At 43.8% G+C, this 26,538-nt stretch overlaps 1 protein-coding gene across 3 annotated transcripts in view; it reads left to right on the top strand.

Moving 5' to 3' along the window:
* The first annotated feature begins 373 nt into the window (after positions 1-373).
* Positions 374-26,538, top strand: part of ARHGAP25 (Rho GTPase activating protein 25) — an 82,753-nt gene continuing 56,588 nt past the window's right edge. Inside the window, exon 1 of one of the 3 annotated variants that reach the window (XM_037048202.1) lies at positions 374-631. In XM_037048202.1, coding sequence (XP_036904097.1) covers positions 571-631 — 61 coding nt within the window. In that variant the 5' untranslated portion in view covers positions 374-570. Of the gene's footprint in view, positions 632-887; positions 910-26,538 lie in introns of those variants that run through there. The other 2 variants (XM_037048200.1, XM_037048201.1) reach the window with 2 other exon arrangements.

Genomic DNA, 26,538 nt, shown 5'->3' with positions numbered 1-26,538 from the left:
AAGCTATATAGCCTTATATTATAAGAGCACTTGCTGTACTTATGCAAGCATTTCCGAAAAACATTTTCTTAACAAAGAGTGCTCATAATGTATCATCTACCCTGAACAGCCACCACTTCCTCAAATGCAAGGAAGCAGACAGTTAAAAAAAAAAAGCCGAGAGGCAGCCGTTGTTTATCACGACCTCTCCTCAGTGCGGCCTGAGATTCTTTCAAAAGGGAGCTTTGCTTCCCATGACGCAGAGCGAAGTGTCAACTGGGATATTTCTGGTAAAACTGAAAGCAAGAGGAGCAGGGTGCCCACTTCAGGAGGGACCAGCCCCTAGGGACTGTGGGTGGGGTTTGGTGGGGGTTTGGGTGCAACCCCCAAGTCACAGATGATTGGGGCTTTCATTTGAGAAAAAGGAGGACACACGCTGGTGAATCCACCTCAAAGCCAAGATCTCCAGTGAAGCCATCACACACGGAAACCCCCCCACGCAAGCCAGAGGGAAAGCTCGAAAAGGCAAGAAGGGCACAAACTGAGGCAGACTCGTCACTTCAGCAGCTACTCACCAGAACCAGAAGCAAAATGTCCCTGAAGTTGCCAAGAAACTGGGACTTCAACCTGAAAGGAGAGGCTGGGAAAATAGGTATGGTCGACGTCTCTTTGTTGCCTTTGTGGTTCTTCTGCTTGAGCACCCTCCATTTGCATGCTGGTCTGAAAGGCACATAGTTTACCTAAAAATGGGTCTCGGCAAACCTGGGTTTGGGGGGAAATTTGCATTCAAGTTGATAGGTAAGCTCAAAGTTTTCAAATGCTGGGAGGGGCTTCTGTTTTATTTGGAGGTGGTGATGGAATGGTTCTCCCTGGAGTGTGGGATCTGAGTTACTTTGGATGGGTTAATGCTACGGTTACTACACACAAAATGTGAGTTTTTCCCTGTCATGGAAGGATCATTTCCCTCCTGTTTAGACACTCATTTGTATTGGGAGTGAGTGTTGATAGGAGCAGAGAGCGTAGACCTTTGAAGTGCTTGATCTGTGATTGTACTCAACGTACCCTGTTTTGTGAGCCCCTTGGGTCTCCAGGCCCTCTCTACGGACTTAGGGCTGAGATCAGGTTGGTATTTGCAGCAAAAGTAAGCAGTGCAGACAAGACAGGAATATAGAGACATTTGAAAGGCACCATAAAGACAATTTTAGTTAAAGAGACAGGATGGAAGGGAATTCTTAGAGGATTGGAGAAAAAGCAATACATTTTACATAATTATTTTAAAGGATGCTGGCATGTTTTCTGAACTCTCTGGCCTTTAATCCATACCTCTTCTCATTAATGATGTTAGTGAGATGTTGATTGTAATATCTTTTACAACTGTTATGAGTTTCTTTATATAGGTTTCTTCTACTATTAAACTGTTCACAGCAATTTAGGGTAGAGCAATGGGGTCAAGAGTGATTCCCGTGTTTCATACCTCTCCCCATGAGGTGAGGTAACTTCCTCGATATTAGACAAGGGTTAGGTGTTTCTAATGGCTTGGAAAAGGTTTGCTTGGAGCAAGATTTAGACTGGGCTTCTAATGGTGGTTAATGTGCTGCTAGAATACATGATCCATTGTAAAGTCACATAATGGAATATCAGTATGTAGGTGTGAGGAAGGATTTGAAAGAAGACTGAGAGTGGCCAGAGAAGCCATTTATCTCAGTAACCAGGAAGGATTAGCAGTCTAATCGAAGCTAAAATCATGGCATGCTGAGGTCGGTTTAGAGAGCAGATAGTATGCATTTCTTTCACATAAGTCAGAGATTCTTTTTCCAGTTACTGTTGACGCCAATGTATTTGGCTAATTTACATTCTATTGTAGGTCATAAACATTCGTTTTCAGAAGTACAACTTCTATGGTTCTGTTTCTTTGAAAGTGTCCTGCTCCTGTTTACACCGGGTCATTTACCTTCTCACCATCTGTATTGGACAGGTCTTACTCGCCTTCTGTTTAAACATAGGAAATGTAGGAACATTAATGATTAAATGATTAATTGATCAAAGGATTAAAGGGTTAAAATAATTTTTTTTCAGGGATACAGGAAATTACCACATTAGTGCTCAGGTCTGCAAATTCTCAGATCTGGGATTAGGTTGGGCAGATTCAATGCTTTCTACCAATGATCCTTAAGTCCTGGTCCCACACGGGACCTCAAACACTGGCTGAGAAGGCAGGCTCCTGGGCACAATTCCTACTTGTGGAACTGGAATCTCCGGAGGGAGTCCCAAGCCTCCGAGGTGTAAGGAGCGCTCACCCCTCCATCCCACAGGGCGAAGATGTCTAGCTGTGGGGTCTGTGGTCCACGTCGGTGGACTCAGAGTGATCACTTGTCTAGAACAGAGCATGGTGCCTGGTGTTTGTGGGCCCCCAATAAGTATTTAGTGACTAATTACCAGCAGATGATATCATTTAACACTATTTAGTAAAAAATAATTACAGCGCTGACCTGTGTGGCTCAGTTGGTTGGATATAGGCGAAAGATCTCAGTTTGATTCCTGGTCAGGGCACAGGTTTGGGTCGTGAGTTTGGCTCTTGCTGGGGTGTGTAAGAGAGGCAACCAATCAATGTTTCTTTCTCACCTCCATGTTCCTCTCCCTCTATTTTTCCCTCCCTTCCCCTCTTTAAAAAATAAATATAATCTTTAAAAATAATTACATCATGAGACACAGAGGAGGCCTTGTCATTGTCCTTGCCATTTAAAAGTTTGTCATCCGGAGAGATTGGACGGTAGCCAGAATACCTTTCGTGAGCATCACATCAATGAGAATTCAGATTATAGACTGAATCCTCCAAGGCAAGAGTGTCCCCGACTCAGCCATAGGACATTCGGTCCCCTCTCCAGAACCCTGTGTCTAGATGTGAACTGGCTTCTTATGTCGGAGAAGCTCACCTCTATTAAGATGAAGTGTGGAACTGGGAGGCATGTCAGGGAAGCCAATGACCTATGGTTTTTCCAGCCTGGGCTAGTGAGGAGTGGATAAGGGTTTCTCAGTCTGGGTGCTATGGATATCTTGGGCTGTATGGTTCTTAGTGCTGGGGGCTAACCTGTGCATCATAGCTCGTTAATAGCATCATCTGCCTCTACGCACCAGGTAATACTACCCCCCTGCCGCCACCAGCTGTGACAACCAAAAATGTCTCCGGACATTGCCAGTCATCTGGGGAGAGACAATGTCCCTAGGTGAGAACCACTGGAGTAGATGATCACTAAACTGTTGTGGCTTTAAGGTCACTTGAGACTGGAACCCAAATGTTACTTCGTGATTCACTGTCCAGGTTAGTTTTCAAGAGACTCTTAGGAAGTTAGAACTTCAGGGAGATGAGTAGTAGCATACAGAATAAGCAGGTTCAGCACTTACTTAGGAAAATAGCAAGAAACTGACCCATTATGTGGCCTAGAAGGGGCCCCCGCAGTTGTTTTTGTGGTGGTCTGAGCTTCCAGTTTCCCCTAAATCTTGTGAGTGCCGAACCAGGGCTGACGTGAAAGTGAAAGTTTCTGAGAATGGTGGAGGGACTCTCCACTGGACTTCCAACTCAGGGAGCTGGAGAGGGCCCTGTGGAATGGCCCGGCTCTGGGAGACCACCACCATGGGGCTGGAGGGTGGGGCGGGGGGGTGGGGAAACTGACCCTGGCTGTTCTGCATGTGGCCTACTGGTGCTGGTGGGGTTGGAAGAAAGGGAAATGCAGAGCCAACAGACTTGACTGAGGTGTCACCAAGAACACAGCCTTCTTCCTTTGAGCCTTTATCATCCATTTTAATCCAACAATTAAAATCGTGACAGCCTTCCACTGCTTTCCCATATTGTTGCTCAAATCTTTGTTGCTTTCACATATTTGTCTTCCCAACTCCATTTTAAGGCCTGGAGGGCGAGTTGCAGGACACAGTAACCCTTTTCACACTGTCCAGTGCTTTGCATGTAGGCGCTCTATTGAAAGGATATGGACCACGCAGGGAAAGCCCCTTCTGCCCTGTGGTTTGGGAGTGTTTAGTTGGAAGATTGCTGGGTGAATTTCAGGACCACCCACACTGTATCTAGTCACAGGCATATCTTTATTTGTCTCAGTTCCCCCAGGCCAAAGCAGGGGAGAACAGGCCCTAGAGAGCATGTGACACTGAGAAACGCAATGAAAGTGATTGTGGTTGTTTCAACTTTTTTCTCTCTGAAGTTTAATGTTCAAAAAAATTACGTAGAAACAAAAAAATCATTACTCTAGTGTCTCAAATAGTAAAGTGAGTAGTAACAATAGTGGAGGGTTTTTTTCCACTATTTTTTTTCATCTGATAAATCGTGATTTGTCTAGTTCTGTCCCTTAGAAAATCAGAGTAAAGGGAATGAAAACATTTGTACCTTTGTAACTAGACCAATTTATAAAACCATAAAGCTTTATGCAATGTAGTTTATTATTCTTGTTTAAAAAGTCATATTTGGAACCAAACGATCACGGTTTGATTCCCTGTCAGGGCACATGCCTGGGTTGCAGGCTAGTTCCCAGCAGGGGCCAATTCCCAGCAGGGGATGCATGAGAAGCAACCACACATTGATATTTCTCTCTTTCCCGCCCTCCCTTCCTTTCTAAAGATAAATAAATAAAATTTAAAATAAATAAATAAATAATAAAAAGTCATATTTGAAAGTGTGATTTTAGGTAGATATATGTATCGATAGATACTTACTCACAGAAATAGAATATATAAAGAAATTCCATAAGTCAATAAAAATAATAAAAAAACTAACAGATAACATGAACGGACATTTTGCAGCATAGGAATAATATTGCCAATTAACATGGGAATATTTTTAATCACATAGTCAAGAAATGTAAATTAAAAAGGCAATATACTGTTTTTTTTTGCCCACAAATTGGCTAAAATGAAAAAGTCTGACAATACTGGTGTTCAGAATGTGGAGCAAAAGGAACTCTCCTACAGCTGAGGATACGACCACTTTGGAAACAGCTTGGCATTGCTTAGTGACACAGATGCACAAACTCTACAAAGTCAGCATCTCACTCCGGAACCCGTCTCCTGGAGAAGCTGCTGTGCAGATGAAACGGGGCAGATGGGTGACATTCCACGGTAGTGTCGCGGTAATACCAGTGGAGAGAAAACAACCTACATGCCCATCAATAACAAAATGGGAACATAAGTTCCAGTATTTGTATAACATGAAATGCTACATGAGAGCGTAAGTAAAAATTAGTTACTTACACATTCAAGTGAGATTGAATTGCACAAACAATATTGGAGAGAAAAGGGAAGTCACAAAAGAGCAAAACAAGATTCAGTTATATTTAGGTTGAAAGTTACATATGTGTATGGGAAAACTGTAAAGAAAAATGAGCTGACTAATATAAAATTTCCTTCTGGAGCGGAAGGGAAGGGAAATGCACTTGGGAAGCTTCAAGGGTACCTAATCTCAGTAACAGGTACATGAGAATTTATTTCATTATTGCATGTGGAATGAAACAAGACCTGAACATGTAAAGAAACCCTAAAATATCTGGAGGGATGTACACAGTGTGTTATCAGTACTTAACTGTGGGTGAAGGATTTATGGGTGAGATATACCTACACACATGCTTATTATAATTCTGTAAGTATTTTGCAGGCTTTCTATAATGAACAGGTATTAACTGTGTTTTTAAAAATACTCAAAGCTAAAACAAATTTCAAAGTGCTTGGCCAGGCATGTTGGGACAGGTCTTAGAGGTGACAGGTGCTCTCTGCACCCAGCTGCAAAGCCCTTGTCTGCCTGCAGAGGTTGAAATAAGCCAGGACCCACACCTGGTCACCTGTAGACTTTCTGGGCTGCTAGACCCAGGATACTGTGTTTTGTTTTAAAGAGTGACATAGCACCCCCCCCCACCTCCAGTGACAAGGCCAGCCTACTAGAGCATACTCCTTGCTTTATCTGAATACAAAAAGGCTGGTTCCCAGCTTGGCAATCCCAAGACCACACAGGCCCTGCTGAGCATGTCTGGGTTTTGTGTTCAGCTTTGTGAAACTTAGAATGAGCTAATCTGGACTGGTCTGGATTCTGGACCAAATGCAGTCTATTTTCTGTGGCACAAGCCTTTGCACTCACTGAGCAGCTCCTGGTCCCTGATGGCCAAAGGTCCCCATGTGTGTAAGCAAGAGTCAGGGACAAGAACATTCCTTCCTCAGACAGTGAACATGGACACAAGGGGTTCTCCTCTCAAGGTCCCTTCCTGGCTTTATTCCTGTTCAACTAAAAATGTCTGTCCCTATGTTGTCATGGACTTTCCTTTAGGCAAAAATTAAATTCTTTCCAAAAAGCATATGTCTCTTACTGCCCAGGCTGAGAAGCTCCTGGCCACTTGAGGAATGGACTGATGTTATCCTAAATATCAGGAGAGGGAGGGCCAACTTGAGTAATGACAGGAAGTAAAAATCCTGGTTTTCTGTCCCTTACGGATACTTTGTGTTAGGTTGGGAGCCAATCTGCACTTGGATGGACAGCAGTGAGCAGAGTGGCTCTTGGTACATGTGTCTCTGATAATGCATCTATAGTGAGATGCTGCATGATCCTGGCTTGGTGTACGTAGTCATAAGTACCTTCCAGAAGTGCTAGTCTCCTGTCTCTCATTTACAGTTTATAAAGTCTGAGCACAGAGTGTCCAATGGAAGAACTAGGGAGACACCACCTGTCCCCTTCAGAACTGGGTCACAGACTTTTGAGTAACGAATGCCTGCTGCAAGGGTGTGAGATCCTAGGACTAACTGAGAAGAGTAAGTTGGTGATGATGGTTCCTTCACACACAAGGCTACTTGAAAGAAAAGCAGTGTGACTCTCATGAAGCAGCACCATGGTTCGCTAATTGGAGACAGGAAAAGCGAGTGTGTGAAGAGCTGAAGTGAATCCCCAGCTGTGGCCACAGCAACTAAGACAGAAGGGCCTCGTGAGGAGCCAGGAAAATACCCTGGGAGATCCATGGGGAGTCCAGGCCACTTGGAGTGATTCCATCCAGGGGACGGTGCATAAATTTTGTAGACTCCCCAGACGGGAACTGACATATAGAAGTTACAAAGAGAGGAAATAATTTATTTTTCTGTCTTATGCTTTACTCATCACCATTTTTCTCTTTGTGTAAGCTTCTTCACTCCCAACAATTTGAATACTTAAAAAAAAAATAAAATCACCTTACAGAAAAAAGTGATACCCATAGGTCTGGGAGCTAAATGCAAAGGCATTCCTGCTCTCTGTTTCCGAAGGGCTTACGGGCTAGTAGGGGCACAGGCGGGGAAAACACTTCCTTGCCATCTTAGACAAGCACTGGGCTGAGCACCGAGCACCGCTGTGGGAGCCACCACGGGGGCCTTTGCATAGGAGCTGGTCCTGCCATCGTTCTCTCATCGCTGCCACAAAGTTTTCTTTAAGACATAGACATGTGTGTTCTTCAGTGAGTCTGGGACTTGCCATTTTTCTCACACTGCTTTTCCTGTACACAGTGTCTGTTCTCTGGAGAAGAAAAAGCTTTCTAATTTTGTAAGGCTCTTCCTTGTGAAGATGTTAACGCTGAAAGTCCCTATGACCTGGCCTGATCCCCTGTCCACTTGTCTCGTCCCACAGCTGCTTCCCCAGGCACACCCACACTCACACACCAGACCTCAGTCATATCTTATCTTTTTCAGTTCCCTGTTCTTTCTCATCAGCCTGGAGCCCTCTCTACTTGGGGCTCCCTTACTACCACTTAATTCCTACCCATGCTCTAGTCACAAGTATAGACATCTTGTCCTCTGGGAGTCCCTAAGTCTACAAATCACTGGAAGGAGAGTATAATAATTTTTCCTTAGGCCACTTAAATAGAGGCTCATAGCTCTGGAGAATGTGGGCTTCCTTTGAGGTGAGCTCAGTGAATGCTCCTGAACTTTCATGAAATCAGTCAACGCTACCAACAGACGGCTTGGTTTGGAACAAAGAAATTTGTCCTTAATCAGTAATACCCAACACCAGTGCTCTAGGGCCTCCTTGGAGAGAATAAACTCAAATGCCTGTAAAGAGCAGCACTGACAAAAGGTTGTCCGAGGGACAAGTTGCCCGTTGACTTTTCTCGATAGGAGTGTAGGTGCGGGGGAGAGGGTGTGTGGCACAGACAAGAGTGCCTGGGCTTGGCACCCTTCTGCTAATTTGCAGTGAATCCCAGGACAAGTTGCTTAACTTAATTATTAAATAGGATTAATAATACATATGTTGAAAGGAAGAAAATATTTCATGCCCCTAACATATGTTAGGCGTTCAGCTCTAGAAGCGTGAGTTTCTTTGCTTATAGATAATCTCATTTGCAACCTCAGATCAAACTACATTAGCTCAACAGCCTCACAGTATGGGTTCATTGAGTTATGCTTTAATGTTACACCTTCATTGTTTATCATTACTGCAAGTAATGTTTTCATGACATTTGTTCCTGAGTGTGTTGTAAAAATGAGAACAGGGGATGGACAATGCCGGCGACTCTCCCGTGTGTGGCTCTGTGTGAGAAATTTGTTGAGAATTCAGTGCTCAGAATTGCTGTCTCCTTTGAGGGGCACCGTGCTTCCTCCTTTCTGGTAAGACAGTTGTGCAACTTACTGTGTTTCTCAGTTTGCCTTGGCTGTCAGGAAGCTCAGAGTTGAACTGATGCTCAATCACACCATTATTTTCCTCTGTCTTTGATACAAATGTATGTCTTGATTAAATATGTTTTCTATTTAAATAAGAAAACCCCATTAAATCTTTTCTTTTTTTAAAAAAAGGTGTAAGTATGTGCATTACATCAGTACACACAGGTACCCTGTGAGTAGATTTTATACTTATTAGTAGCTACTGGACATTATAATTTTTAGTTCCTAAATGAAAACACAGTTCCACGAGCACACATGTTCTTTCTCTGGAGTTACATAAGATGATGGTATCTGTAGTGCACTGAGGTTGATCATTCCATCCCATTTATTTCATACATTCATTGGTAAAACATCTACTTACTCATCTCTATATAGTAGGTCCACTCAAGCAGCATTCTCGATATCCTACTTCTCATACTGAGAGCACTCCCTCACCCACACCTTCATCTTTAAAAACAAAGTATTTTTCAACTTCAGTAACACCACATATTCTCCATAAGCTGTGAGGTGCCCGTCACCAGGACCACTACTGACTCATGTGACAGCTGCTTCACTTCCTTGCTTCCTCCCTGTGCTACCCACACAGATGTGCACGCACACAGATCTTCATTCCAGATGGGGCAGGCGACCCTCTACTGCTGGGCCTCTGGCCTGCGGCTTCTACACCATTTGTATGCCTCTTCGTTGGTTTGGGAGTTTCAAAGTGGAAGAGGTGTCAACAGCATAAATATTTTGAGATTAATGTAGAATATTTTTAAAATATTTTAAAAGACTTTAAAACTTAACAAAGGGAAATTTCAGATAAAGTCTGAACTAGCTATAATAAAATAAGGCAGCTATATAAAGTAAGGTAGTTAGAAAGCTACCTTTAGAGTCAGAATACCTAAATTTGAATTCTACCATCACTAATTACTGGCTATGTGACCTTCATCTTCAGTTTCTTTGTCTGTAAAATGGGCACATAGGCCGACCCATGTGGTTATTGTGAGGATTAAAGGAGATGGTTTTTATCAAAGACTTCACATAATAGCACCCTCGGTATGTGCTTCATAAATATTGGTTGTCGCCATATCACCATTATGGGCACTGCCACCACGTAGGTACGATACCAGCTCCTATTAACCAAGTCATTGCTAAAAGCCACAGCCAGCAGTGTTAGGGTTTGGCTTGTCTGAGTCCCGTTTAGTTCTTTCTTTTCTTTAGAGGAATAGTCTTTACGACATCTGCGGATCCACTGTCCTGGCCCACAACCACCTGCTGGTCTGCAGTGGGCTGGTCATTCTTGTTCCTACTGCTCTAACCCGCAGTGTTCGAATGTGCTGTCCTTAATGCATATGAATTTTATCAATCATGTTTATGTAGTTGTATCAGTTTTCTTTTTTTTCTTATTGCTTTTCTTTCTTCCCTCTCTCCCTCTTTTCTTTCCTCCTTCATTCCTTTTTTCCTTGAGTTGTGACTCCCCAGTAAGAATAACAAGGAGCTCTGGTAAGCTTCTTGCAGAAAGCTGCTGTAGCGCTGTTGCCGTTTCTGTGCCATTGTGGTGAGAACAGTTCCTCAAACTTCCCTTGCTCTGGGTGGGAAAACAGTGACTCTGAGTTGTGCCCTGCCCGGAAGACCCTCCCTAATTACTGAGTAGCCACTTCCTCCAGAGCTGCTAAGGTCTCCCAATGTCACAGGTACCTCTGTCCTCTGGAGTGAAGTTGAATGTTGTTTGTTTGGGCCTCATTGGGGCCAATGCTTAATGTCTGTGATTGCTTCCATGTGGGTTAGAGCAGCAGCCAACTAGCTTTTCTTACTTACTGTCAGAATTCTGCACATGACCTACTGTTCATTTTCAGATCCTTATTCTTAGACATAACTGAGAAAACAGCAGGACCTTCAAAATGGGACTCCCGTCTTCCTAGGCCTCAGTGTCTGTTGTCACTACAGAGGAATTTGTGTGAGTGCATACTCTCCTTCTCATTGTCCTTCTGTAGTTTATTCTGTGCACCTCTTCATTTAGAGCCCAGACACCCATAGCTGGTGGGGGAGAATTCTTACCCTGCGCACAACCCAAGTTATGATAATAACAGGTACAGGGTACAGTTGTCACCCCAGTCCATCCTCAGCTTTTGTGCTGTGTTCTGAGACCATCCTGCCCTCTCTAATTGGGCACCAATCGCTTTCTGAGCCTTTCCAGTTCTCTGGCTCAGCTGGGGTGATGCACCATCCCAACTGGTCTCAGATCAGGGGTTGCTGAGGTATGAGACGGTCGGTATGAAAACCAGGAAAGTCCCTGTCCCCTGTGCTCTATATCTGAAAACAAAACGAAACACAGATATTTTGAGAAAACAATGCCATCATTGTGGTAGGTGCTCTGTACATCTACTGAGTTGAATTTCTGGTGAGGCCACACAGTTTGATATATAAAAAAAAAATGCAGTTATGGGAAAACTTTTTAAAACCTTAAATTTTTGTGGGTTTTTTCAATACTCAAGTCAGAATTCCTTTCAAATTTCTTTCTTTAGCCTACCTGAATCTGCCAGGTCATTTTCCTCCATCTGTGCTTATGACATTTCTTATTCTCGCGCATACTTTTGTTCAAAGCAATGGGAGCCACACCTGTCAGTCACAGGGCACAGTACTTCTTCTCAGAATCACACAGAAGGCCCTGCCCTGTGGAATCTGTATCCGGCCCCTAGTTTGACATTCTACTTTGTGAACTTTTTTCAACTCTACTGTTCCTTCCTCATCACCATGGCCACCACCACCTGTCTCCTCCTGGAAGCCTTTCTGAATTGCCCAGGTAGGAGGAATCCCTCCTTCATCTGTGGGATTATACCATTTTGTTTATTTTCCTTCTATTCTGGTTGACATATATTTATCAAACACCTACTATGTATTCACTGGGCACTATACTAGGCTCAGGATATACGAAGATAAAAAAGATGAAGTTCTGGACCTCAAGTAGCTCTTAGTCTCGTCGGAGAAACACTGAGGGGAGCAGAGCTCTCCCACTAAAGAGAATCAGTTCATAAGTGACATCATCACAATTATGACATTTAAAAATCTGGCACAGGGTTTGTTCTATAGCTAAAGTTTCCTTGCCTGACTGAGCCATATATAGCCCCTAAATATCTACAAGGGGCACGTTTTAACTTGTTAATTCAAGTCAATGCTCTCCAAAACAACCGCGTTTCCGGTTCCAGATTGCTATTCTAATTAACAGCCAATAGAGGGCGCTCGCAGACAATATACAGTAGTTACCATTACTGATCTACTTGGTCTGGTTCTATTGTTTCCCTCTTAGAAACCCCAGGATTTAACCAGTCTGGAGCCAAAGCAAAGTTATCCTCGTAGCCCATCCTTCTGTAACTTGAAACCCACAGTATTATAATAAAAGTGAGTGATGATTTAGTCATCATTCTGTCTTTACACACAAAAAGTGAGATTACAGATAAAAAGTGTTAGATGAATGAAGCCATTCCCCCTCAGCCCCCCAACTCAACTTAAGAAGCCAGACCTGAGTGTGTGTGTGTGTGTGTGTGTGTGTGTGTGTGGTGTGGGGGGCGAGGTGGGGGTATTGTAAAGAACACCACCTTAGAAGTCAATTAAGCCTGAATTTGATTTCTAGCTCAGACTTTAATCATCTCTTTGAATTTGGGCAAGTAGCTTTAATCCCTCTGTGCCTCAGTTTTCCCATCTAAAAAATGGGGGCAGTGGTTCTGCCCACTTTATAGCATTGCTATAAGAAAAAAATGGGTGTACAAGTCACGTAGCATAGTGCCTGGTCACAAATTGTTGTTTTACTATGGGTCGTATTTCTCCTTTGTTGGCGTCATCTCCAATGATCCTCCAACCGGCTCTGCCACTCACACGCAGAAGTAAACCGTCTCATCTCTATAATTGTACCATCACTGAAACCTTGCTTTCTTCCCACACTGTGACCACCACACCCTACGTGCCCAGCTCACCCGCTCCAGCAGTTCTTTGATCTCACTGGTTCTGAGCTTTTCACTATCAGTCATCCATTATGTATTCTTTTTTTTCAAAGATTTTATTCATTTATCTTTAGAGGGAAAGGGAAGGAGAGAAGAAGAGAAATATCAATGTGTGGTTGCCCCTCGTGAGTCCCCTGAAGGGCCCATTATGTATTCTTTAGCATAGATTACTACTTCTCTCATTGTAGAACTGCAAAACAAACACCCTTAAATCCCCCGCCTTTCTCTGCCACTGTCATAACCAATTGGAAGAACCCCTAACCCTGTTTAAACTATCGGTCCACCTTGTTGGTGCTCGTACCTGCGCAGCTGAGCATGGCTGGGAAACTCAGATCACTGAGCTGCCCGCACTTACTTAAAATTTGTGACCAATCGTATTAGACAGACATTCAACAGAGCCAGACAAGCCTACTCTGCCTAGCTAGTAAATTTACTTTCCTGTCCCCTCAAAGTTATTTTTTTGGCTCTCAAGGCCTTACCACCTACTCCCACCATCACTCTCAGTTTGTATGTCATAAAGAAAAATGTGTTCAGCTGAACAAGAACCCCCTCATTTTTCTGCCTCCAAATACTTCCGTTAACTCACATCTTCCCCTCCAGTACTACCCTCAGCCCTGGGCAACAAGGGCTGCCACCCAGAGGCCTGGATCTTAGAGGGTCCAGTTGTATCCCTCGCCCCAGGGTGAGGCATCTGGCCAGGGGGACGTACCCACCTGTAGCCTGTGCCTTGCTTGCGTTCTAGACCACTTGGACTGTGAAATTCTGTACAGGCCAGACCTGTTTCCGGGGCCCACATGCATGTGTTCCTGGGTCCCTCTAATGATTTTTCTGCAGATGGCTGATTACAAGGAGACCCAGAACAGAGCTTGGCTGTCTGGGCTGATGTGCACATGGACGTGAGTGTGAGATCCCTCACTATGAGACATGGAGCTGCAGGTGGGGAGAGAAAGGGGTACAGGCTGCAGGATGGGGCCTCCATTTCTATTCTTGCCATGGGGTCTCAAATGTCAGTGGTGGACCTGGTTTGGTCCGCCTAACTAAGTCAACCCAACTAAGCATGGGTGGGCACCACCCCAACAAGAAGGTTCTCACCACAGTCACTAATAATCTGTACCTTGGCAAGCCCAGGGCGGATCCTCCGTCTTGTCCTCACTCTCCTACTCTGTAGCATTTGACACACTCAGCCTTTTCTTCCTTGAAACAATTTCTAGGCTTCCCCTTGCCTTATGGGCTACTCTTTCTGAGTCCTCTTTGCAGGAGTCCTCTTCTGCCAGACCTCTTAACTTTGACGTGTCCCGGGAAGAATTGGCTACATCATTCGTGGGGCTTGGTGCCACGTGAAAATATGGGGCTCCTTGTTCCAGATCACTAAGCACTTGGAGATCTGGACAGCAGAATGCTAAGCCGAGCACAGAGATCCTCTGAGTGTGGGGCCCAGGATGTCTGCACAGGCTGCCTGTCTGTGAAGGCAGCTCTAGTCTCAGAGCTTGGGTCCCTTGTCCTCTTCTCTTTAACCACCCTTGCTCACTGGGTGATCTTTTCCCTTTGCACGGTTTTAAATTCCATGTGTGCGTTTGTACATTAACCTCCCTGTGGCTTCTAGACTGCTCAATATCTCTACGAGGATGTCTCCTGGGTTTCTCTCATCCAGCATGTCCAACACAAAATTTGGAGTGATCTTTCTTCCCAGCCTCCCCCCCCCCCACAGTTTACTTGACCTCAATAAAAGGCACTAACATTTGGCAAGTTGCTCAAGCTAAAAGCCTACAGTCATCTTTCATTCCTTTTATTTTCTCTCCCACCCTGCATTGAATCCACCAGAAGAGAACTGTTATATCCATTGCAGATTAATGTGTTCAATCTGATGATTTCTATTATCTCTGATACTGTAAATGCCATTACTTCTTGCCTAGTCTACTGCAATTATTTGCCAAGTAGTCTTCCTGCCTCGACTCTTGTTCTGTACCATGTATTCTCTCTACCATGGCCAGACTCGATGTCTTCTAAAAATAGAAATCAAATTATGTCGTATTTTCTTTAAAACTTTTGTAATACATGGAATGAAATTCAAATCCGTGGTCTCTGCCTGTCTGACCCCTGCCCCTTCCAACCCATCCCCCACTCTTCCGTTCCTCTCGCTCTGCCCTTCAGCTTTGCTCACCTTCTAGTTCCTTAACCACTTGGTGTTCAAGGTTACCTCAAGACCTGTCTGCTGTTCATTCTGAAATGCCCTCTCACAGTTCCTACCGTGGCCTTTCCTCCACTCCATTCAGTTTTAGTTCACATATTATCTCTTCAAAGAAGTCTTTCCTGACCACGGTATCCAACATAGCCTTCATTACTCTAATCTCTTTGTCCCATTATTTTATTTTATTTTATTTAAATTTATTTTATTTAACACTTTTGTATATGAATTAATATTCATTTGTTTGCACGTCTATGGTTTCCAGCCCCCACTAGTCTTGAAGGCAGAGTTTTGTCTGTTTCCTTCGCTTCTAGGTCATCGTACCAGGGACAGTGTCTGGCATGTGGTAGGTGGTGAGAAAGGTCTGCTCACTTTCCTCCACCCCAGAGAATCAAAGTAAGTTAGAATAAGACAAATGCATGTTTGTTTTACCGCCTTTATTAGTGTTGAGCAGTGGTTTGATCCAGAGAGTCAATTCAGACTTTCCTGTGGAGAAGGAAGTAGGGCTTTTGATTTCTGAAACTAATTTGGAACAGACTGTGGGCGACTGAGCATTCTGCTGTTCTGGAGAGAGGTCAGGGAGTAAGTACAGGGCTTAGATTTCTGGATAAAGTCACAAGGGATACTTCTTGCTCCTATAACCAGAGTCTTCTTGATGGCAGAGACTCAGGTGTGGCCAAAGAAGTTCCCCCCTCAGACTGAGGGACTTGTGGGAGCCATGCTGACTAGCCCTGCTCCCCCTGCAAGTTCTTCTCTTTAACATCTTTAGCATCCAGAGAGCTCCTAACGCAGGCACCAGGCAGTGTTACTCGGGAAGTACAAACACCGAGGTCCTGTATCAGTGTTGTCATGTGGTCATTTAGTATAAATGGGGAGCCAAGGTAAGGTGTGAAGAGCAGCAAAAGAGAGGAGAAAAGGAAAAAAGACAAAGGGAGTAAGACAGGCACCCAGATGGAGGGGTCTGGAAAGAGGAGGAGGGAAAAGTGGAGAGTGTGAGGTGAGCGGAAAAGAGAAGCCTCCATGTGGTGTGCAGTTTGGGAGGACGCTATGTAAAGCCCCACAGTTGACTCACCAGCCACCCACCAGCAGCCAAACTGAGCTTATCAACCAACCACATGTTCAGAAAGTAATTGCACACTCAGGCAATTACTGACGACAAAACAGGCTAAGATTGTTACTCTGGACTACGTCACACAAATGGCATCCTTTCTTTTCCCTCTTTGGAGAGATTAAAAAGCTAAAACCAAGGTTCTTCAGACCCCCTTGCAGCTAGGATTCTAGAAATAGATTACATGCTGCCGATTGAATTCACTCCTACGAGATGTGGAAGGTGGAAGAAAGTGCAGGCATCTTCCTGTGACTCCTTCCTGGGTGTTGCTGCTGGCAGGCAAGGTCAGAACAGGCAAGGCTTCCAGGAAGCAGAGCTCTAAGTGTCCATACTCCAGCATCTTGGCCATGAGGGACAGTGGCAGCAGCCACTGTACTGAGGCCTTACGTGTGAAAAATCTCCGGTGGCAGCCTCCAAAGTGGTAACTCCTCGAGCATGTCAGGTCTAATGTCCCTGGGAGGTGTTTCAGGCACCTAGTGCCTACTCTTTCAGCTTCTCCAAATATTTCATAAACTTATCATATAGTAAAAATAATCCTTGTAATGATAATCCTCATAAGGTTTTATCTTTCTAAAGTGTGTCTGACTTCCTATACTAAACTCCAGTTGATATATTGGCTTATGTCACCACTGCAAAGTTTGCACACGACTCTATCATCTTCTCCACTTGGAATGGCCCATTGCATAAACTCCTTCACCAAACACATCTCCAGAGTCTGTGGTGCCATGGACACCCCAGGAGCCAGTTAGAGCCTGGGGTTAGTGCCTCGGGGACACTTCTGTGGTTCAGATATTCTACAAGGAATTCACCCACCAGGAGGAAAATCTCTAGAATAATTCTAGTGAGCACCTTTGTGTTTTTTTCAAATAGACAGAGTCATCAGTCCAGTGGCCTTCCATTTCTGGCTGTTTCTCTCCATGCAACCCCCCTACTGTCCACCCCTTTCTGCTCCATCAAGTGGCCAAGGTCCCCTTCTCAGAATGGCTGCATGGATGTGCTGTATAGTCAGTCACACAGGGCCCCAAGCTCAAAAGAGGCTAAGTTTGGTTTAATGTTTTGCTGTCGCCATCTTGAAAGTCAGTAATTTCTGAACAGCGGGACTCACACTATCATTTTGCAGTGGTCCCTACAACTCAAGTGGCTGAACCTGACGTTCTGCTACCTTCTATCCCAAGGAACTGGGTCGTTGTTGAGCCAGTCTCCGATCTCAGGACCTCTTCCCACCCCAAGTGGTGCTCGCCAGTCCTATTAATCCTATCTCCTACCTGAATCTCAAATCTGCCCACTTGTCTTATCTTCATCTCAGGCCCAGATTACACTGTAAGCCTCCTGACTGTGGTCCAGACTCCAGTTTTCATGGTCTTTAACTTATTCTCTGTAAGCTCCCCACTGCCTCCCTGTGTAGATAGTTTCACTGGTCGGAACAATCTTTCCAGGACTCAAGGGAATCATGGGAAGGTGGCATCGGACTTTCGGGCTGAATCTTCCCCACCCCGCCTCTAAATCACTGGTTCTCCAAGTGGACTGCCCATGGGAATTGCCTGGGGAAGTTTTAAAAAGTTCTGCGGCCTCAGCCCTACTGCAGGGGGACTGATTTCAAGTGGCGAGGACTGTAGTCTAGGTATCGGATTCCGTTAAGATCCCCTGGAAAGCATTATGCTGAGCGAAATAAGCCAGGCGGTGAAAGACAAATATCATATGATCTCACCATTAACAGGAATCTAAACAAACCAAACAAGCAAGCAAAATACAACCAATGGCACTCAAATATGGAACAGGCTGTCAGGGCCCAGAGGGGAGAGGGGAGAGAATCATAGGGGAAAAGGGAATGGACTCACATGAACAAGTATAAAAGACACATGGACAATAACTAAGGGTGGGGGGTGGAAAGGGGAGGGAGGCGGGGAGCATGGGGTGGGGGGCGGGCAGGGTTGGGATTATAAGACAGAAACCTGTACTTGAACAAGAATTAAATAAAAATTATATTAAAAAAAAAAGATCCCCAGCGCTGTGCAGCAGCATTGGAGACCTGCTTCTCTGAGAGCTGCAACCTCGCACGTGGGCCACGCGCTGCTGTCGAGCTGCACAGGGGCCCAGGGAGGGGATCCTGAAATGGTTGGTGTTGTGTAACTTTATTTTGATGCTTTCGGTTTTGAATTTTTTCTTCTCTAGTAATGAACTTAAAACATTATATTCCAGAGTATAGCTTTTAGTAAGGTACGACAGTGCACGAGGTAAAAAAGGTGTATTAGGATGTTACTGAAACCAAAGGTGAAAGTATTTTGCTTAGCATGTGTGTGTGTGTGCAGGGGGAGGGGAGGCTAATAATATTGTTTATGCTGTTTGTCAACAGACCCATGGGAAAAAAGAAGTTACATTCTTTCTGTGCCAGAAAGTCCAGTTGATGCTTATTTTAACTGTTCTGAGCATGAATTATCTGTGGAGTATTATTCAAGGACTTGTTTGGATAATCATTTTGCAGACTCCAAAAATTGTGGACCACTTCTTTTTAAAAAAATATTTTTCTATTGTATGTTTTCATTACCATTTAGCCCCCTTATAGCCTGTCCCCCATCGCATCGATCACCGCATGGCAGGCCACTTCTGACTCTGGCTGATTTTCGTTCGTGCACGGTGTCTCATTCCATCCCCAGAGGGACTAGGATGCTCCTCTTCATTCAGAGCCCAGAGAAGGTGTAGGACTCGCTCATGCTCACTCAGTGAGTCAGGAGTACCAGTCTAATCCTCACTGGGATCGGCCAGGGATTCTGGAAGGGGAGTGGGAAAGGGAAGGCGGAGGAGAAACCCAGGTGTGGAAAACAGGGACCCAACATTTGAGGGTAAGAGAGAAGGTGGAGGATGCATGGCATGAGTAAATATGGCATTTGGAACATTCTACAGGACAGTAAGGGCCTTACTATTCTCCAATGAGCACAGCTTTCCTCTTTCTTTTATATCTACTCCTGCTGCTTTTCCTTTCTGTTCTGACTAAGTTCCTTTCTGTTCACAGTGGCTTAAGATCATACATATTATACCCAACTACCACCTGCATCAGGCCTGTATTCAATGTCCTTCTCTATGTGTCCTGGATCAGCTTCAGTAAGCCCATAATCCATCTTGAAATTATATGAAAAATTATATGTATTCAGAGGGGTCTGTAATCTTACAAAGGTGAAAATCACTGCCGTATGTGTGCAAGCAGAGAAAACTCAGTAAAGAGCCCTGTAATAATTAACCCAGATCTAAGGGGCAAATGGCTCCCACTCTCTGTCCTGTCCCTGCTTCCAGAGTATTTTTATGGGTCTTGTGTGTAGAGAGATGTGGAGGAAAAGGTAAGGCTGAGTGTGAAAACATCACATGAGTTCCCTAGAGCATAGTCTTTTTCTGGCCCGGTCTTCCTGGCTGGGGCCAAAGCAATGCTGACAACTTACTGGGAAATTCCTAGAATTGCTTCTTGCTGCTGAACTGCAGGCCCTAACCAGTGACAGGAACACGTCCTGTTCCTCATTGTGGAACCCGAAGCTGACCATGGCCACCAGGTGGCAGCACCTCCGCCAGGGTTGGGTTGGTCTGGCTGGCGCAGCCAAACCGCGGGAGCTGACTCTGGCGAGCTGAGGAGGTTCAACGCTGCCATTTCATTAGCTTCAAAATAACGTGACAGAGTGTGTATAGATGATTGAGATTTGGACTCTGCTTGTTGTACTGGGGCAGGGTTATACTGCGGTTTGTATGATCTCACCTGGTCCTCGTGTCATAATGGGCAGGCGGAAAAATTACCTTCCACATCTCGATAGCTCTAAGCGGGTAAAACTTGGGACCAACAGAAAGAAGCAAAACTCATTAACGTTCATAAGATCAGCCACGCAAATTGTGGAGCATAAGTTATGGTTTCGTTTGTTCTGTAGCAGTGCAAAGAATGCAAGCTGTTCTTCAAGACAGAAAGGAGAATAAGACAGATTAAGAATTCCATTTCAAGGAGAGACCCGAGAGACCCGGGGCTCACAGCCATTTGCCAAATGATAGGCTTCTAGAAAATAGGTGGCTTTGGGACCACTTTAGAGATGAATGTAATAGGCCTCTATGGGGCTGTTGCACCGGCTCTTGCTCTCGGAGGGTTCCCAGTCTCCATGGGTGGCCGCAGGCCTGGCCTTTGTAACTTTGCCACTTTGGACAGTGTTGACTGGAGCAGGGTGGACAGCTGGCTCACGCTGCATCTGTCTTATTTTCTCTCCGACTGAGGTTCACAGAAAATGGGCATTTGGAATTAAGTCCTGAATATCCTAGGGCCCTTGGACTCTGTTAAGAGCACAACACTGGTAAAATTGGCCTTGACTTTTATTCATCTGAAGCCATGATATTTTTTCAACATTATCTCAGATTTCTTTGAAATAATGTTATCCTTAAAAATTATACACACATGCACACATATGATCTATGTGTGTGTGTGTGTGTGTTTATATTTGTTTCAAGGTTTATCCACCTCAGCTCTATTGCCATTTAGGACCAGAGAATACTTTGCTGTTGGGATCTTCCCTGTGCTCTGTGGGGTGTTCAGCAGCACCCCTGGACTCCCCCCACCAGATGTCAGCAGCAGGCCTCCCACTTGTGACAACCGAAAATACCTCCAGACTTTGCCAGCTGTCCCCTGGGGGGTAGAACCATTCCCAGTTGAGAACCACTTATCTGTCTATCTGTCTATCTAAAACCAACTTGATTCAGAATCTGTTTCTTGCAGCCAAAAAATTATTGAGTAAGGCACTGAGAAAATACGGAGAAATTATTTGACCTGCCCAAAAATGAACAAAGCAAGTTGGCAGCAAGTTGGACACTAGGTCTCTTGAACACTACCCAGTGGGTTTTCTTCTGCTTTTCACAAGAGAGTTCCTTTGCAGGGCTTTTAACCCCACTAACTTGGCAACATTATGCTATCCTTTGTGCTAAAACCTAGTGCACTGGAATTAAGAGATTGTATTTATAGAATGAAACACTCCCGCCTATATTCTCTTGTTTGTTTGGGCCATCAAAATGAGCCATCTGGGTGAGGAGCACAACTGGACTTTTCTCGCAAGAGTGTGGGCTTGTTGCTGGGGATGGTCTTGACCTCATTTAATATCCGTGAAAAGGAAAACTAAACAAGGGGGCACCAGCCATCAACTCTAGGATCCTGCTGTCTTACCATCTGGGCAGATTTAGATTGATGTGTTAATCTCCTCCGCATTTCCTTTTTTTTTTTTTTTGAGGCCACACACCTTACCCAAGTCACTGTGAAATGGTAGACGGCACTTTTTTTTTCCACTTAGAACTTGTATTAGCTATGGAAACTTTTGAAGGTCAGAACAAAGTGAGGATGTCAGATGATATACTATGTAAGAAATGTGAGCAGATGAAACTATATTCTGAAATTGACATCTAACGAAAATTTATTCATTTTTATCTGTAGTTATGAGAGTTTGACAAATGCATAGGGTCATGTGATCACCACCACAGTCAAGGTACAGAGCAGTTTCATCACTGTAAGGAATTTCCTCCTACTGTCTCTTTTTGTCAGTCTCTCTTCACCAACCGTAACCCTGGGTAGCGATTCACCTGCTCTCCATCTCCATGGTTTTGCCTTTTCCAAAATGTCACATAAACGGGAATCATACAGTATGTAGCTTTTGGAGTCTGGTTTCTTTTACTCAGCAGAATGCATTTGGGATTCATTCATGTTATTGCTTGTATACTATTTCTGTTCTTTTTATTGCTAAGTAGTATTCCATTGCATGGACGTAGCCACTCATCAGTTGAAAGACATTGGAGTGATTCTAGTTTTTGGAGATTATGAATAAGGTTCTATAAACAGGTGCCCACGGGTGTGAACATAATGTTTCATTTCTCATGGGTAGTGGGCCTGCTGGATCTTATGTTGTAAGAAACTTCTCAATTGTTTCCCAAAGTAGCTGCACTATTTTGTGTTCCCGTCAAGCACAGGCGAGGGTTTGGCAGTTTCTCATCCTCACCAGTCCTCCATGTTGTTTGTTTTTAAATTTTATTTTAGTTGTTCTAAAATGTTTGCAGCGATATCTCATTGTGGTTTTACTTATTGTTTTCCTGATGACTAATGATCTTTAGCATCTTTTCATTTGGTGAAGTTATCTATTTAAACATTTTGCCTGTCTTTAAAATTGGTTTGTTTTCTTCTTGTCGAGTTTTGAGAACTTCTATGTATTCTGGGTACAATTCTCTTGTCACATATGTGATTTAAAAATATTTTCTCTCAATCCGTGGCTTGCTTTTCATTCTCTTAGTACCTTTTATAGAGCAAACCCTTTTTATTTTGATGAAGTCCAATATCAGATTTTTCTTTTATAGGTTGCACTTTTGATGTCAAGAGCTGTTTTCCATCATCCCGACCCAGGATAGTCTGTAGATATCAAATTTGTTTCCTAAGTGTTATAAGCTCTTTGAATGCTGTCATTCAGCTTCTGCCTGCAATGGTTTGCAAACATTTTCGTTCATTTCCCCCTGCACACTGCCCATGTGAACACACCCACACACTTCAGCATCACAAACACAGATTTCCTGTGTCACTGTGAACCCTCAGGCCTCCTCCCAAAGGTCACAAAAGTCACATTTTCCAAAGTGTTTTTCATTATTCGGGGGAAAGTCCTGGAAGGCTGGAATAGTCAGTGCTACTTTTGTAGCTGAACACTCTAGAACGTCATTCTGATCCTCTTTTGCAAAAGTATGCAAGCGGAAAAGGCATTCTGGTGCCCATCTCCTAAACAATACGCTCATATGGCAAAAGTCAGGCTGTATATGAATGGAACTTAATGTTCAAGTAATTAAGTGGTTATGTTTTTCTGCTTGTATTTTGAAATGCCTTCCCATATATTCACAGAAACACAATTCCACGGGCTGCTTTTTTAAAAGAAAGAGATGATTTCAAGGCCTCCTCCAACTTTTCTTAGGTCTGATTTGAAGTCAGCCGTACCACAGTTGGCACGGTAAAAAATGCTGGGAAAGAGGAGAGAGGAAAAGGGTGGAGTTGAAGGAGGATAAACACGATTCATTCTGAGCACATGAAGTTAATCCTTTTTCCCATTAAAAAAAAATTCACATTGAAATACAAGGTTGAGCACATATAATGCCTCCTTTTTTACAAAATCTTTTCTTACAAAACTGTAAGCATGTAATTCTGTAACATAACAGTATCACACTCAAGCACACCATAGGACATTTTAGGTGAAATGTTCAAATTAAAATGATAAATTATTATGCCCATATTATTCCCCTGGCAACCACACTTAAGCAGGCGTTACATCTGTTGGACCCTGTATTACTATTCTTTTCTGCGCCCCATCACTATTTCTTTTAATGCGTATCAGTTATTTGTTTGGTGAATCTCTGTATAAGTGTATCTCTGAGGTTGGTGAAATTATTCCCTTAAAACAAAATCCAACCCAAACATTGCAATTACTTTTCACCTTGAAAAGGTCTCTTATGCTATAGGATGTGTCAGGTCAGAGATACTCAAAAAAAAAGGAGTGAATCCTGTGTGTCACGGCGTCAGTCACAAAGTTACCCATTTGTGGTTCCCCTTCTTCCATTTCCTGTTTGACCATCTAGCTTCCTGCTTCTTCAGCCTCTGCACTCAAGACTTCCATGTTGAGTTTGTCCTCAATGACCACTGGCTGAAAGCAAACACATGGAGAAAAAAGAATGATGCTCTTCTAGTTCTTCTTTGGGCAACAAGAAGTTGGTGGGGAGCCTGTGAGAACTGTTAGGGAGTGGTCAGCCACAAAGAGGCATGCTAGGGCCAGGTCTGCGTCTGATCACCAAGAAACCCAGGTCAGACTGAGACACTCGGGCTGCTCGCAGATGCACACAAACTAAATCCCAACATTTTTGTGAGAACTGTGGGTGGTAAAAGGGAAACCCCAAACCATTTTTTTCTAGACAGCTGATAACGTTTGATGGTTCAGAAGAGGGTGCAGGATGTTGGTGGCAATATCACAGGAGAAATTCTGCGTCCTGCAAAGCCTCTCTGAAGCGCTGTGAGATACAGCCTGACGTGAACAGCAATGCTGGCAAAGAACAGGACTGGAAGACAAAGTGTATTCTCAGTAATTTCCCACAAGTCAGTAGTTCTAAGCAAGATGCTGACATTGATTTTTTCAATTTAATTTTCATAAATTTTAGGATGATTTCTTTTTTCAAACTATAGACTTTTAAAAGCATTGCCAAATGTCACAGTGATGAAAATTTTTACGCATTCCACAATCCTTAATTATGTGACATGGTAGAAATGTCAGAATTTTTTTTTGTTTTGTCACCTTTTTTCTTTATAGCGTTTTACCTTTACATAATTTTTCCTTGCACTATTGAAATACCAAACACGTGGCCTAATTCCTAAAATTAGGTTCTTTTAATTTTTAGTAGTTGAATTTTCAGGAACATAGAATATTCTCTCAATTCCTTCCTACTAGTTAGGGATAGATATCCTTTACCACCTAAGAAAGTATTCTTTTGTTCTTGATAATTAACTTTCTAATAGAAATCAATATTGAACTTTATCAAATGTAAGTTGACAATCTTTCGAAAACATACACCTGTAGCTTTTTAGTTCTTTCAACTATTGACAAAATAAATCACCCAGTAGTTTTCTTAATATTAAAGCATCTTTGCCTCCCTGGAGTGTTTTGGGCACCTGGGGCACATGACTGACAAAATGGGCTTTAGTCCCAAATTTTGGGTGGTGTGTGGCCTGTTTAAGGTGGTCTTTATAAAGTGACTAAAGAATTAGTTTTTATTTTTCTGTGCCAACTGTTCAGCTCCTCACTGCTTTCACGTGGGTTTCTTTCATGTATGTGGCAACTAAATATATATAGTTCTTGATCTTTCCTGTTACAGCTTCAGTGAAGTACAATTTATATGCCACAAATTATTCTACTGTATGTGTACAATTCAATGATTTTTAGTAAATCCATAACATTAGGTAGCAACCAGTATGATGCAGTTTTAAAACACTGTTATCATCCCGGAAAGTTCCCTCCTGCCCATTCCCAGCCCACCCCTGCTCCCCCTCAGCCCCCAACAACCACTGCTCTGCTTTCTGTCTCCAGAGGGTTGCATTTCTGGGCACTTTTAACGTATGGAGTCCTAACATGCTGTCTTTGGCCTTCAGCTTGCACTGGGCATACTGCTCTTGGGGTTCATCGTATTGCAGCCTGTGTCAGTGCTTCATCCCTTTTCATTTCTGCTGGTGTCGCACTCACCCATCACTGGTTGGTGGAGTCTGGATTGTTTCTGGTCTGATCATTAGGAATGACACCGCTGGGAACATTTGCAAAGGAGTTTTGTGGACGTGCATTTCACTTCTCATGAATAGATTCCTAGAAGAGGAATTGCTGGGTGGAATGGTAAGCTTACCTGTTACATTTTAAGAAGCATTCAGTTTAGGGAGAGTAGATTTCGCTCTGTTCAGGGAGCTTCTTCTTTTCTTTTTCTTCTTGGGGTGGCCCCAGGTGAATTAAAAAAGTACACCCTACCCTCACTGTATAGCTACTTGGCTAGGAGCCAGTAAGACAGGACCACCATTGATTTTTCTGGCCGGACCCTCTGTACCTGGGCTAAGCTGACAGTCATGTGTCCCAGCCAGGCCTCTGTTCTGTGAGCACTTCCAGAAGTGGCTCTGGGGATCTCCATCCGCCTCCCAGCCCCAGCCTTGCTGCTCCTTCCTAGGAGCTGGTGCAGATTCTTTCTGGAACACCCGCCCCCTTTCTCGGGCAGCTGTTGTCTATATAGACTGAACGTGGGTAGGCCAGCTCTTCTCTTGGGTCAGCCTCACCATCCGACATCGGACCGAAATCCTCCCAACAAACAGCATACAGACAGCATTTCTCATTGTATTTCATTATCACTGAAGTAATTCTTTGGTCACTTCAGTGGAAATTTGGAAATGGAATTGTTACATCGTGAGGTCAAACCGCATGGACTTCCAGGTGGCTCTTCCTTCCTGTGTGCCCTCAGAGCAACCTCCTCACACTCCCACCGCATTCCCTCTGTTCTTTCGCTCTCCCCAAAGTATGGGGTCAGGTTCTTCGGTTTCTGTGATGTCTTGCCTGACAGCTCCAAGCTATGTGGGTCCTTTCCTTCCCCGAGTAAGTGCTTTCTCTTTGATTATCTTTCCCAAATAATGAAACTCCCATTTCTGCTGCCTTTCCCTACTTGCGTACTCTGCATACATTAGGGTAGTAGTAGAAACTGTTAGCATGCAGAAAATAGAAGAAATTGGGGGCTGGGAAGGACCTTAGCAAGCATCTTTTTTTAAAACCTCATTTTCTTTTTTTTTAAAGATTTTATTTATTTATCTTTAGAGCAGAAGGGAAGGAGAGAGGAAGAGAAATATCAATGTATGTTTGCCTCTCGTGCATCCCCTGCTGGGGACTGGCCTGCAACCCAGGCATGTGCCCTGACTGGGAATCAAACCACAATCCTCTGGTTTGCAGGCCAGAGCTCAATCCAATGAGCTACACCAACCAGGGCCCAAAACCTCATTTTCTATACATAGAAACTAGGCTCTGCCCACTCATTCTTACTAATGACAATGATAATAATGAGCAAACCTATACCTATTT

Source organism: Sturnira hondurensis, unplaced genomic scaffold (genome assembly GCF_014824575.4).
Source record: "Sturnira hondurensis isolate 20B ecotype Veracruz unplaced genomic scaffold, ASM1482457v3 Scaffold0006413, whole genome shotgun sequence".
In the NCBI taxonomy this organism is placed as follows: Eukaryota; Metazoa; Chordata; class Mammalia; order Chiroptera; family Phyllostomidae; genus Sturnira; species Sturnira hondurensis.
Note: the sequence above shows the minus strand (reverse complement) of the source record. Positions and strands in the feature narration are given on the sequence as shown.